Source organism: Myiozetetes cayanensis, unplaced genomic scaffold (genome assembly GCF_022539395.1).
Source record: "Myiozetetes cayanensis isolate MyiCay16 unplaced genomic scaffold, myiCay2020 scf9, whole genome shotgun sequence".
NCBI lineage: Eukaryota > Metazoa > Chordata > Aves > Passeriformes > Tyrannidae > Myiozetetes > Myiozetetes cayanensis.
The window spans coordinates 23,011,210-23,024,955 of record NW_026088185.1 but is presented as its reverse complement, the minus strand read 5'-3'; the positions used below and the strand labels follow the sequence as shown (position 1 = coordinate 23,024,955).

The 13,746-nt window shown below is 40.6% G+C and overlaps 1 protein-coding gene across 2 annotated transcripts in view; it reads right to left on the bottom strand.

Annotated features, from left to right (window-relative positions):
- USP37 (ubiquitin specific peptidase 37) overlaps window positions 1-13,746 on the bottom strand; it is a 36,102-nt gene that overhangs the window by 4,059 nt on the left and 18,297 nt on the right. The window contains exons 16-23 of one of the 2 annotated variants that reach the window (XM_050339911.1): window positions 13,553-13,618; window positions 12,252-12,402; window positions 8,325-8,577; window positions 6,165-6,331; window positions 4,303-4,363; window positions 2,079-2,194; window positions 734-803; window positions 75-213 (exon numbers count right to left, since the gene is read on the bottom strand). In XM_050339911.1, coding sequence (XP_050195868.1) covers window positions 75-213; window positions 734-803; window positions 2,079-2,194; window positions 4,303-4,363; window positions 6,165-6,331; window positions 8,325-8,577; window positions 12,252-12,402; window positions 13,553-13,618 — 1,023 coding nt within the window. The remainder of the gene's footprint in view (window positions 1-74; window positions 214-733; window positions 804-2,078; window positions 2,195-4,302; window positions 4,364-6,164; window positions 6,332-8,324; window positions 8,578-12,251; window positions 12,403-13,552; window positions 13,619-13,746) is intronic. The other variant, XM_050339912.1, reaches the window with a different exon arrangement.

Here is a 13,746-nt window from a genome sequence, read left to right as displayed (position 1 = left end):
GGAGGAAGAAGAGAAGCCTTCTTCCTCATGAACATGAGGTAGTTACCAGCACAAAACTCCCCCAAGACACCTACTTGTGCATGTAGAAGAAGATGTAGCCACTTCGGTCTCTGTCACACTGAACGGTGGTCTCAAGAGTTCTAGACACTTCCAGGTCATTGTAGGTGAACCAGGACTGCTTCTTGATATCATAGACATCACTGATATAATGACCTTAAAAAGGGAGAATCATAGAATGGTTTGGGTTGGAAGGGACCTCAAAGGTCACCCTGTTCCAAATCCCATGCCATGGGCAGGGACACTTTCCACTAGATCTGGTTGCCCAAAGCCCCATCCAATCCAGCCTTGAACACATCCAGGGATAGGGCATCCGCAGCTTCTCTGGGCAGCTTTCTTTCCAAGCTGCAGTTTGACCAGGAAGCTGATTAGCTACATACCCTGCTCCAGCCACCTATGCCAGATCTAAATGCTAAAAGACCCTTCAGATCCTGGTTCCTCCATCTTTCCCTCAATCAGGTGGTAACAAGCACAAGCAATTCCACAGAGCCCACAAGCTGTGTGCTTTCCATGGGCACCATGACACCTTCAACCTGCTCCCCCATCAGCAAGTCATGACAGTAGATTTGCTTTGCTGCCTGGATTCTTTTCTATAAATAATCCTGCTACAGTAATTCTGTATTACAGATTTTTTTAACTAGATGAGACATGAAGAATAAAATATGGTATCTTGTACCTGAAGATGATGTGCTTCCAATATGGCTGACGATGCTGATGAGACGATAGGAGTGAGGAAGCTCTCCTGTCTGAATAAAAAAACCCACAAAACAATTAAAGCTTTTAGGCATTCACTTTACCATGTAGCTTATAAATAAGATGATCTGTACTTGTGATACCAGCTTTGGCCACCGTATTCAAAGCTGCAACCCAATCAAGGATTACAGAAACAGACACCCTGGTTCACACCAAACAAGGAGTCCTTCCAGAAGTGGGAAAGAGCCTCCCATCTTATTTAATCTTTCAGCAAGCCAATGAACATGCAAACGACCCACTCTGACCTCAGAACAGATGCTGACACGAGCTCTACACTGCAAAGTTCTCTAAACAACCATTTCCTGAGCGACTCCCACTGATGTCAGAGTTAATCCACCAAATAAACAAAAAAGCCAAAAAGGAACACCATGCTTACTTCTGAAGTATCAAAGAAATACCCTTGATAATGGTACACAGATTTAACAGCTGGTACCGGATATGTAGCCCAAGTTCTCTTGTCATGCACCTGTAACATCAGACAACACCCTCTCTGCATGCAGGAAACATGTTCTGTCTATTCACTGGCTTTTGACTACTTTTTTAATCCTCACTGACCAGGAAATGTTACTGATACTATTTGCTGACAATACACTTAAAACCTAACTCTTAGTTTAAGGCTAAGAAACTTGAAAAAGCATTGTAAGAAAATTGAAACTGCTCAAAGAAACTCCAGTTATTTAAACCTTTCCCCCTCAACACAGTTCTCTTTCCACTGAGGCAAGCAGGCAACTTCCACAGTGCTGCTGTGTGGAGCCTGAGTGTGCCAGCGGCCGGCAGCACAGCCCAGATTACACTCAGGTGTCCCCAGTGGCAATAAGATCTTGCCACAACCTCTCAGTTCTGGTGGTTCAGCACCTAGAAGCCCATGACTAAACTACCATGCTGGCTGAAGTCCTCTCCTCTTTCTCTCTGTAAGTAAAAATCTCACAGAACCACTGCTTTATGTACACTGGAATGTTTCTGGTATAAAATTCAACCTTATCCACATCTCAGAAAAACCCTGAAGGTCTCTGCAGCTACTTTTTTATGTTTTGGTTTTGGGTTTCTTTTGAGGTTTTGTGGTTTTCTCTGTGTTTTTTTTTTTTTTTCCTAATTAAAGTAACACAATAAGACAGACTCTTACGGATAGAATTTTTTTATGATTTCACTGTTGAATATAAAAGACCTTTCTAGTCTCTACACCTGCTCTGTAAAACTACCTCCAACACTAAACCAATAGTGAAGAAGGGGCATATTCCTCAGCTGGCTTTTGAAACCATAGATCATACCTCAGCATTCCTTTTCAGCTCTTCTGCTTCAGCTTCTGAATATTCCATGTCAAGAACATCCTCATTCCCAGAGTCTTCATCAGAACCAATGCTGTCCAGGAGAGAGCTGTTAAACTCTAGATAGCGTGGAAACAATGATACTGTGTGAGACGCTGTGGAATTCCAACAGTTTCAGATATATCTACCATATAAACAGGCACAATAAAATGTCGAGCTTCCTTTCCAAGGAAAGTAGGAGCTACTGGAATTTCCATTTAAAAACTCTCTCTCTCCCTTCCCCAACTTGTCAGAGCAACAGTTAATTATCCTGGCATTAATTTTAGCATCATCTCCCTCATAGTTTTTCAAAAGGGCACTGTGGCAATGACAGCTGGGTGACAAAAGAGCATTTAAACACCCAGTGGGCTCCAGAGCACCAGCAGGCTGCAGCCAGGAAAGACAGTAAGAGCAGTACAGCCAGTCTGGTCAGTGAACTGCTAGTTTCTGCAATGAGAAGCTATGAATTACAGTTTTAACTATAAGTTGCATTAACAAAGTGCATTTTTGAATTAAAACTGGCATCAAAATGCTACTGCTGGCAGCAGGCATCTTTTCATTGTTTTCAGTGGTAAGAAGGCTGCTCACCACAGGAACTTCCAGTTTGCTTGGCTGAGCAAAATGCAGGCAGCTTTCTGTAAAGAGCCGGAAGGCACCACTGCTCCCTGTACACGCTGTTCCAAACTTCCTGGGGTTCTGCAGCTACCCAACTAATTTAAGATTTTGTACAGTACTCATTAGAAGTAGCTATGCTTTCACCAGTTAAATTAAAGCTATGGAGTCCTGGGTGGATGAGAAGTTGAGATTAACCGGACACTGCCCAGGAATTTTTTCTGGTTTGTTTTCAAGAGACTGTAACGCCAGCTATGATGGAGATGTTTTGCCAAAGAGATTCTCACACTGCTTGTCCTGTTAAGTCATCAGACACTGGATTAGTATAATCTTCTTGGGAAGTTTATAGATGACTCCCTTTAACTGAGAATCCTTTACTGCTGCTTTCTATGTTTATTTGGCCTGTAAGCTAGACTACAGCCAAGAAACACAACCACTTAGGTAGGTTCTGCATGAAGCACTTGCCATGAGAATTGCTGAATGCACTTCACCAATGGTCCCAGGATGATTAGTGGTTCTTTGGTTACAGCATCACCGGGATCCTTCATAAGACAAATGCTACCAGCATTGTTCAAGATTATGATCATCTCCTGGAACTGGCTGATGCCTTACAAATGAGACAGTAGCAAGGCAACACTCTCATTTAAGCCAAACAACTGCTAATCAAGAAGATGAAGGATTTCTAGCCTTGAATTCTTCCTCAGTATGAATCAAGGAAGACCTGAGAGGGACTGGGCACTCAGTCTGCCAGAGCTCATAATAGGGGATGCTTCAATCAGCATTCAACTTACTTCTCTTCAGAAGCTGACATGGGTTCATCCAGTAATGACTGAGGGCTTTTAAAAGTGCCTGAGCAACTACAAGTACTTTAACACAACACTTCACTCCTTCTCCCTCTCCGGAGCAGGAATTTTCTCTCAGTTATGCTTTGCTCTGCCAGATTGTATGAAATCACTTGCATGCCAGCCTCACACAAATGTTAAACAGTGCCTGAGGCCTACCCCGCTGTCCGGATTTGGAGAAGACAGATATGTGTTTTGTGTTTCTTTTTTCACCCCCAACAGCCATACCTTGCAGTGAGGTCTGTCTCCCCCTATGCTGCATAAGACACAATATAGCACTGATTCATCTGCCCAGGTAAGGCCAGTGCATTCATTAATCAGCACTAAAATATCCATGCAAGTAAGAAATAATCCTTATGTTCTGACTAGAGCCATTACCATGCTGGCTTTTGCAGGGAATACAAAATTTCAAGACCCATTATGCTCTCTCTAGTTTATGTCTTAATCACTTATTATATATGGTTCATATGATACATTACACATCAGTCTATATAACTCTGTATTTAACTAAAAACCCAAGAGGCTGCAATAAACCATTTTTCAGGTTAAGTTTTTCCTGGCATTTGCTTTCACAACCAAGAAAAGCTGACCGTGAACAAAGCCAAACACAACAAAGCACACACCAAAAGAACATGAATCCCAGCTGTCCTACTGACACTCAGGAGCTGCACTCGTACGCACAGATCAATTTTCCCTCAAAAGCAACACACTGGAAGAAGTTAAATAAGTTTCACCTTGTAGACTTAATTCCGTGGCTCGTTTGAGGTCATCATCCTCTTTCTGTTCTCGTGCCTCCTAATGGGAAGAGAACAAAACTTAGCTCATTGAGACATTTCACTGTTTAAAATTCTTGTGGTGCTCTTTTTCCATTGAAACTGTGCTGCTCTGGTTTCTACAACAAACTTGACATTGTAAATTAAAGGTTCTGTGTGAAGGAATGTTTGCAACCAGCGAGAGTCCAATGTTCCCGTGCAACAGAACCTGGGACAAACCTTCATTAAGGCTTGTCAAAGCTCCTGAAGTTTGGTATGCAGCAGAGCAAGTCTCTAGTAACACCAAATGCTTTCCCTGGATCATTAATTTGAAAAGCATCTGAATGAATTTGCAACCCTTCGCTAAGGAAAGCTGTCACTTATGCACAAAGCTCCTCACATTTCAGCGAAATTTAGGCTGCTTCTGCCTAAAGCCAGCTGAGGACAGAGTCATTAAATCCTGACAGATTTTATTATTTGTAAGCCATTTGAAAGTAGAGCCAGTGGTTCTATGTAACAGGTGTATTCACAAAGACAGGATGCAAAAAGACAACACTAAACAACCAGGTATTAAAAATATTACCATGACCAAGTAGCAAAGAAACCTCAAGTCAACAAACACTTTTAAGGTTTGAATAATATTATGCCCCTGTTCCTCCCAGCACTCTTGAAAAGCCCAGAGCTATAGCAAGCCAGTCAATAATATTTAATGAGCTGGTTTCTTAATTCAGGATTTGAATGCTTTCAGCACACCTGAACACAGCACCCCAACTATGTATTTCAAATCAAGATAACCACAGCTACCACATTTCCATGCCCAAGTCATTAGAATAGCAGATCTTTGCTTCAGAACTGTAGCAGAAACAGACTCAAAGGGCAGTTTTACATTATTAGCATGAGGCCTTTTATCTCACTATTTCTAAAGCATTTGGGAATCTTTGTTAAACTACTCAGCATCGCTGAATCAAAGCTACATCTGGCGTGGAACATACCAACCAGTACCTCATAATGAGTAATGGGAGAGAAAAATCCAAGAGCCATGGAAACATCAGATCTCATAAGGAAAACCATGACAGCTTTGGTATTAATAGAGAGCAGACAAGGGCAGCAATTTAAAGAAAGACCTGGCTAAGTGCTTGATTCCTTCCCAGTGGCTTGGTTAAAACTTGTGGAAATCAGTTACAGATCTTGAAATTCAAGTGGAATACAGACGGTTAGCACACAACCCAAGCTCCCCATTCTTTCCAAGTCTAATTTAAAGGACTTGCTTTAGACTAAATTATTTGTGATCCTTTCTCCAATTTACTAAGAGGGAAGGATCACATAAATGCTCAGTTCCTGTACTCTTCGCTAAGCCCCCAAAACAAGGCCATGATGGACACATCTTTAACCTGACCCAACATGGCCATTCTTAGCCTTGGCTTTGAAACCTCCCTCTTTCACCAACTCTTGACACGACATGCTGCAAGAAACTACTTCCAGGGAAGCTAAAGGTGGGCTGGATCCTTGGTGACAGAGTAAGAGTTTAGTTAAGTTTATCATTGTTTCTAATATAATGTGAAAAGCCAGTGTATAAAAGTGCATGGAAAGCTTTGAGAAATCTGTGGGTCTGTAACGTGATATACAGTTTCCAAAGCACTTACAAAATGTGCCCAGATGTATCCAATGTCATCACTCTACTGACACTGGAGCTAGAAGAAACCCAAACTTTTTCCCCATCTGATTATCTAAAAAAAAGCAGCAGAATGCCCTTGCAGTAACTGCCTGAACACAGGCTTTTACTTTAGCTGTCAGGTTTCCAGCGTTGGGGAAGGTAACTCAAGGAAGGAAATTTTATTTCTTACTTGCTCTTGAAGGCTTTGAGCCAGTGCCTGCTGAAGTTCTTGTTCTTCCCTCTCTCTCTCCATATCATACTGCTGCAGCCAGTCAACCTCCCCCTGGGAGCCTTCTGGAGTTTTGTTTTCCTTATTCTCATCAAAATCTTTAGTTATCTCTGTGAAATTGGCAGGACCTGAGGAATCAGAAAGTACAGTTATGCTTTCCTGGGTCTTCTGTTTGTAACCAGCTAATTCCTCCTTAAATCACCACAATCCTTGCTGCACAGTGACATCTATTGACAGAGAGAGCTCACCAGCTATAAAAAACCCCCACACATGAGTCAAATGGAAAAAGCTGCAAAGCACAGTCTTATAACCATTCTAACTGGCACACAACGAACCATTTGATTAATCCCTGTACCTGTTCTCTTTTTAGCCTTTTATGTTCACTCAGAAACAGCAAGTTTAACTGAAGTAAGAAGCCACACACCACTAGATTTCTTCAGCCAAGAAGATGACAATTGAATTTCTCTATAAGAAGCCTGGATTATAAAAATTTGCATTGCATATTATCCCTCGGAGTACTATAGATGAAGCCACAATTAAAGCCAAATCATAGGCAAGATGGAGAAAAGCACAAACCTCAAGAACTGCTTAAATCTGGCACCTTTTCCTTCAGGCAAGAGCCTCAATCTTGTGAACACTATGTACAGCTTTAAAAGTGCATGAAGATTATAATTTTTCAGTTCACTTTTAAAGTGAACACTGTGGCAGAAGTGCTTTACAAAACCTCTGGAATGAACACTCATTCAACCACTGCATACACCTCCTGCAGGTGCAGGACACTTTGATTCTCCCACTTGCTTACAACTGGGTAAGTGTCAGGACCTGCTCCAACTGCTATCATAAAGCAGCATGTGAAACTTCACAGTTTTGCCCTATGCAGACTTCACTATCTGCTGATTAGTTATTAACAAGGATAATACATGGCAGGTCTCGGCATCTGTGAACCCTTAAACACAAGACCACCAGAACCACAATCCACCAGTCTAATCCTCTTCAGATGGAAAACAAAACATGACCTTTGAAAACTTCCAATGTATGAAGGAATACAGAACTTCTATTAAACACATAATTTTTGTTTAAGTGCCACAAAAGAGCCTTCAAATAATTACATTGTACTTTCCAAAGAAAACACAGAGAGAGATACCTTTACGTAGCCACGCTCTATCACAGTTCTTTCTCTCAGACCACCACAAGCAACATTAGTGTATACAAAGGAGAGCACAAACCAGGCTGAGCACAGACTTAGTTTTCTTACACACTGCCTTCCAATATCAAGGCTGTCAAGAGTTGTCCATCGAAACAAATGTAATTTTTGGTAATACTGGGGTATTTTGTTGTTAATATTTAACCTCCTGGCTCTTAGATGATAAGAGCATATTCTTGGTCTGGTTTTCCACACTAGCAGAATTTGAAACCTGACTGAAAGCACATAGCACACAACAAATGATAAAACACTTATTTCTCCTTCAGTTAGCTAAAGAAAGACTCAGTCTCCCCACACTGGGATCACACAGGCACCTTGCACTTAACAGTGTCTCTGGGTCAGAGGCCATAACTCGCCCGCTGAGTCTCTTAAGAGTCTACTCTCATATAAAAAATCATCTTACAAAAAATTAGAGATATAGTTAAATTCATTAGTAACTAGTGAAAAATAACTGCATTTATGAAAGCATTCTAGTCTTATGTAGCCCAGACACCCTCTTGCACACCAGCCACACGAACACTGCTGCTGTGCTGCCCAGGCTGCAACAGCTACAGAAATTAAAATACTTTATGAAAATACTATCTGAAAATACTTCTATGGAAGGATTCAGTTCTAGACATGGTCAAATCCTAGTAGAGTGAAGTCTGGCACAGGAATCTGAAGAGGTATGTCTTAATCAATAGAGAAAAAATGGAAATTAACTCTGAATCAGATAGGTGACAGATATACAAGAAAATACATTTTCACAATTCAATTATTAAATGCTTTATATACATGGAAACTGTAAGAAGGAAGTCAGGGAGTTTCAGCAGTGTACTTGCATCCAGTTTCTGCCACCAGACATTACTAACACGATGCTATCAGTAATCTGCTTTTAGCCTACTAAAGTCCAATTTAAGATGGTTACTTTGCCTTACCTGAGTCTAACGCTGTTCTGGGCTTCTCCATCTCCATAGATTCTAGGTTTTCCGGCGATTCCTGAATGTCATCATCTCCAAAACCAGTGTCTGGGCTGCTTGTGGGCTTATCTTCATCCTGGCTCAGAGACAGAGAAGCTTCTCTTTTGCTAATCTCTAAGACAGCTGCTAGCAGCTCATCTTCGCTCATCCCATCAAAACCAGCATTACCCAGCTCAGGTTTATCACCCTCCATTTTACTTCTTTTTGAACCCTAGAGACGAATGAGTTACGATTAAGTGCTTGAATAAACAGGTATATAATATCAGCTTTACAATTCTGTGGATTTTTTTTTTTTAGTTTTATTAACCCCAGGGAACAGGAGTTTGGTTCCGTAGAACAGTCAACACATAGTTACATGAGACTCAACGGAGAGACAACCTTTGTAGCTACACTCACTCCAAGGAGTAATATTTAAATATAAACTATAACCAGTTTTTACAGGCCCTGTGGATTAACATAGACAAGATAACTCTTCCTTCTCCCTCCTTTGCTTCAACACGTTTCCCCTTTAGGTCCTGATGAATCCTCAAGCCCCTGGCAAGTCAGTGATGAGATACAAGCAGGGAAATCGCAAGTTTGTTAACAAGCAATGAAGCAGCAACATGAGAATAACTCAACTTGAATATAGGGACAGGAGGATAGGAACTGAAATTGGGCTGGTATGAAGAGCAATTAAAATTAGGTTTGGTGCTGCAGACTTGCCATATGACTGCAAACCAAGCAATAAAACAGTTAAACAGGGAAAGGGAGGAATTATTCTTTCCCAAGGAGAACAGAGTAACTTTAAATTGGAAGAAAGAAAAAAACACTTAAGTCTTAATCTGAAATTTTTTATAGCTATTTTCCTAAAACTGATGCTCATCAAATCCTGTAACCACATGGTTTGCAAATAACTTCAATAATTTTGATATTAACTGTTAATCAGAGGTTAATCCCCACATATGCATATTTACACAATTACACAATTTACCACATGCTTGGATTTTTTTTCTATATTATGTTTAAAATGGACTAAGATAGAAACTATTAGAATGTTCTTCTATAGGTCTTATTCCAAACTGCATTTGGATGGATCTCATAACTTTGTTAAAATTAACAAAAATAAATTTTTACTGCTTTTTACTCAAATACAGCAAGCTTTTATAGAGCAAACTGTCTTATCAAACAAGATTAGCAAACGAATTAGCCAACTAAACTTCTTGTTCCAGACATGATGCCCTGCAAGAATTAGAAGCAACAAATTCAAGCCTCTCTCCTCACAGCTATTCATGCCCTAAATAAGGAAAGTAGAGGACCTGTTACTTAAGCTTTCTGATTTCTCTCTCTGCACCTGTAGGCTACCAACATCAAAACTGGTTTAGCTCTTCAGCAAACCCTAGTTCCAGGCTCTCTGCCAACAACTACCACTAATTCAGTGGTCAGACTTTAAAGACTTGGCAGCATCTGTGCATTATTTGAATACAACTTTTCTACTAGACATTATTTGCATAGATTTAAAACAGATTAGGCTTTAAGACAGGCTGCTTTAAATAAGCATTTTTAAGAAGTCCTTCAAATACTACTACATCTGCAGAGATCCCAGGAATTGCAGCTCTGCCCTGTTTAGCTGGATAACTGCTATTTGCCCCTACAACCCACAGCTGTACGGAGATGCCACTCCAGCCGTTCTCCCACATGGCAGGGATGTTTTGCAAGCAGTGCCTGGCTGGGGATGTCCTGGCCGTACAAAGTGACTGCCAAGCCCTTAATGCTTTTCCCCATCCACATCTGCTATGAGAACCACATCAAGGGAAATGGTGCAGCAGAAGTACTGCCACTTCCAAGGACCAGGACCAGGTACCCCAGGACAACACTGAGAAGGTCAGAGAATGGTAACAGATGGTTGGTCATGCCTGTGGTTGAGAAGTGGCCAATGTGCATGGCCATAGGATAACATCACTTATGTGGAATCATCACCACCACTGCCTCTTTCCCACAACAGGCTGTAAAGCCTGTAGTTAATCTGTTATTCAAATTAATAGGCTTTATTCCCACAATTTCTGCACTCACAGGGCTTGTGTGATAGAGACTACCCACTGTTCCTCACGAACAAAACTCAAGGAATAATAAATTAGGACAGTTTGAAACACCTTTTCTATACATAAGAGGGACTTCAAAGACAAGCTCATTTCCTTCCCCCAGCCACAACCAGGTACAGATGTGCCATGCAGGATAGCAGTTGCCTACCCTGTTCCTGAGACCTTCAGAAGGGGTTTTCTGCTTTTTCCCTAAGCAATCCATTCCATTCCTATGCATCCTGAGCATCAGGAAGTGTTCCCTAATATTTAATCTAAAAACTACTGTCTGCAATTTAGTCTATTACTTCTTATTCTATCCACCATAGGCATGGAAAACAGCTCAAGTGTTTCTATTAATTTTGTTTCCTTCCTTGAACACACAAGCCTTGCTTAGGTTTCTCCTTAAACTAAGGACCAAACTAAAGACCATTTGCCTGCTCTTTCTCCTAAAATCTCCCTTTTAAGACCTGTGACCATTTATGTTCCCCTCCTCTGGCCCCTCTCCAACTGATCTATAACTCTTTTCAGTCCAGAACCCAAAGATGGATTCAGAACTCCAGCTAAAGCTCAATGCTGAGGAAAAAAGAAGAGTTCCTTTACACAACAATGCAGGCTATGGCTCTGTCTAGATACTTTTGCTTTCAACCTGCCTGACCTCGTGTCCTTTCATGTCCCTTCTGAAGGCCCACTGACTTCCCAGCTGTTCCCATCCCACATTTACAGTTGATTAATCCTGCTAAGATTAGCACTTTCAACCTGTTCCTACTGAACAACCCCTCCTATTTTTATACAGTTGCTCAGATTTGTCAAGATCATTCTTATCTGTAGTTTTGAGCTTCATCAAACTGGCAGCCCTTCCCAGCTCTTGATCTACTGAAAATTTAATACTCAGTATCTATTTTATCATTTATTAAATACCGTATCAGGATCCTCCCTTGGTTTGATCTTCCTCTTGTTAGTTAATGCTATTCATGCAGTTTTACACCTGTCCTTTAATGTCATAATCAAAACAAGTCTCTGCTTGATTAAAATAACCCTATGAACACTATATAAAACCTATAAAAACTTTAGAGAAGCAGAGATGCAGGACACTTGTCCTAAGCACTAGGCCTGCAACAGTCTTAACAGAAGAAAGTGGTACTGCAAGATAATCCTCTAAGCTGCTTCTTTTCCCTTCTGGATCATCATTCCTTCCCACAGAACTCATCAACCTGCTAATACACTGCCCTGACAGAGGCAAAAAAAAAAACCCCAAACTTGGCAACATTAACACTAATCACAAGGAAGAGCTCAAAGGTAATTTGAAGTTAACTGTGCCATTACACCAATGAGCTTGGTCTCTTCACACTTCTGTGGGTCTGCCTCCAAAGGCTGTTAGCTTCAGATTCTAAAAGCATCTAAAAAGCCACACTTGAGAGGGGACACAGATTGGATGTGCACGAAATTCTCTCAACTGAGTATTTTGCTTAATTCAACTTGTACTGGATCTAATTTAATCAAGGGCTTTACTGCATAATTTTATTATTGACAGCATATTATTAGTGAAAGTTGCCTAAAAGACTGACCAAACTGGTAAGCAACTTGTACCCATAACCTGAAAACTCAAGTGCACTTGCAATGCAATTACCTCTGTTCCCAGTGGGAACCCAAGACAACTGTACAGAGAGGTCAATTAGCAAAGCACTCCCTTCCAGCACTGCAGTGCTAATTAGGAGAAAAAACCCTCGTCTGACATCAATTTCACTCACAGCTTATGCTAAAAAACACAGACCAGACATGTGCACATACAGGATCTAGTACGTGAAAGTTTGTGGGGTTCTTCCCTTACCTTTTCTGGCTCTTCTTGCAGCTGTTGCTGATCTCTGCTCTGTATGTTACACAACCTTTGGCTATGGGCAACAGAGCGTTTCAATGGCTCATCATCGCTGTCAGAATCTACATACAGTGTTGCAGAGCTCTTTGACTTGAAAGTGTATTTTCTGTAAATTAAAAACATGGCTATAGCATCGTACAAATGTGTTTCAAAGTAACGATTAAAGTAGTACTTTCACACTGTACCATTTATGGAACAAACTACAACAACTGATAGTGACAGTGTATTAACGTAGCAGGCAGAGGTTTCAGAACAGCTATATTTTACTGGGTAACTGAAGTATGTACTTTAAACCTGCAATAGCAGCTTACAACATTAGAAGTTACTAAGTGTGTGGCTCCTACTTTTAAGGCCAAAGATGTTGTGCTTTTATTACCTTGCAATCCTAGACGGTACTCATTTGAGTCAAGATCACACTAACACGCAGAATTTGGCATAAACCATTGGACTTCTCAAGTTTACTAAGATGGACAGAGGACTTCCCACATCATTACCAGGATATAAAAAGTGCAAATATGCACCAGTTTTTCAGTTTTCCTGTTTGCTTTTTCATTAAGATAAATTCTTATTCTTCAGAACAGAAAACAGGAGAGTCTGGGGGAGTCACGATTTCTGCTGGATTAGTAAGTCTGGTCTTTAAGTATTCCACAATCCAAAATCATCCAGCGTGATATCACATTTTTCACTGTATCAAAAACTGGCCTTTCAAAACTGCCTATAAAACTCTATGCCCTCTCATCGTTGCAAGTAAACTTAAGAAACTCATCACCTGTTCCCAACACAGACGTTTTGGCTGCATTTAGTCAGAACAGAGAAAAGAGCTAGACTGCAGAATTTGAAACCATTTTCCTTCTTATATATGTGACTTGCAAATACAAGCATAAACCAGTGCGATAACTCACACTGACAAATTATCTATACAAACTATATCCAGCTGTCATTGTGATGCTCAGCCTTCTGCCTGAAAAAACCATCTCTGCTTACCTACAAGTCCCCAAAGTTCTCAAAGGCAGTGCTAAGGTGATCATGCCAACTAGGCAAATTGTACCATTGATGTTAAGTTCAGCTAGCATGTAACACCAACAAAACTCAGATATGAAAAAAGACAGTAGCTGAAATAATTTACTACGACATAAAAAACCAAAAACCCAAAAGAAAACAAATACAAGTGGTGGAACTATTAAAAAAAAATTTAAATGCCTTTGAAATTATGCCATGAAACCCCAGGCCATGGACATTTCAGAGCTATAACTCACCTACAAGGTGTGGAAGTGCTTACAGTACAAGAATTCACCATTTGGGAGGCCTTCAATGGACGGGAACTATTAAAAAAAGCAAAGTATTTATTGCAGCAGTTAAAGTCTTTAAAAAATAAGTGTTTACTTGTCTGCTATGCATGCAAATTCATGACCAAAGAAACAAGCAGAATACCATTATGTACTTGCTAATT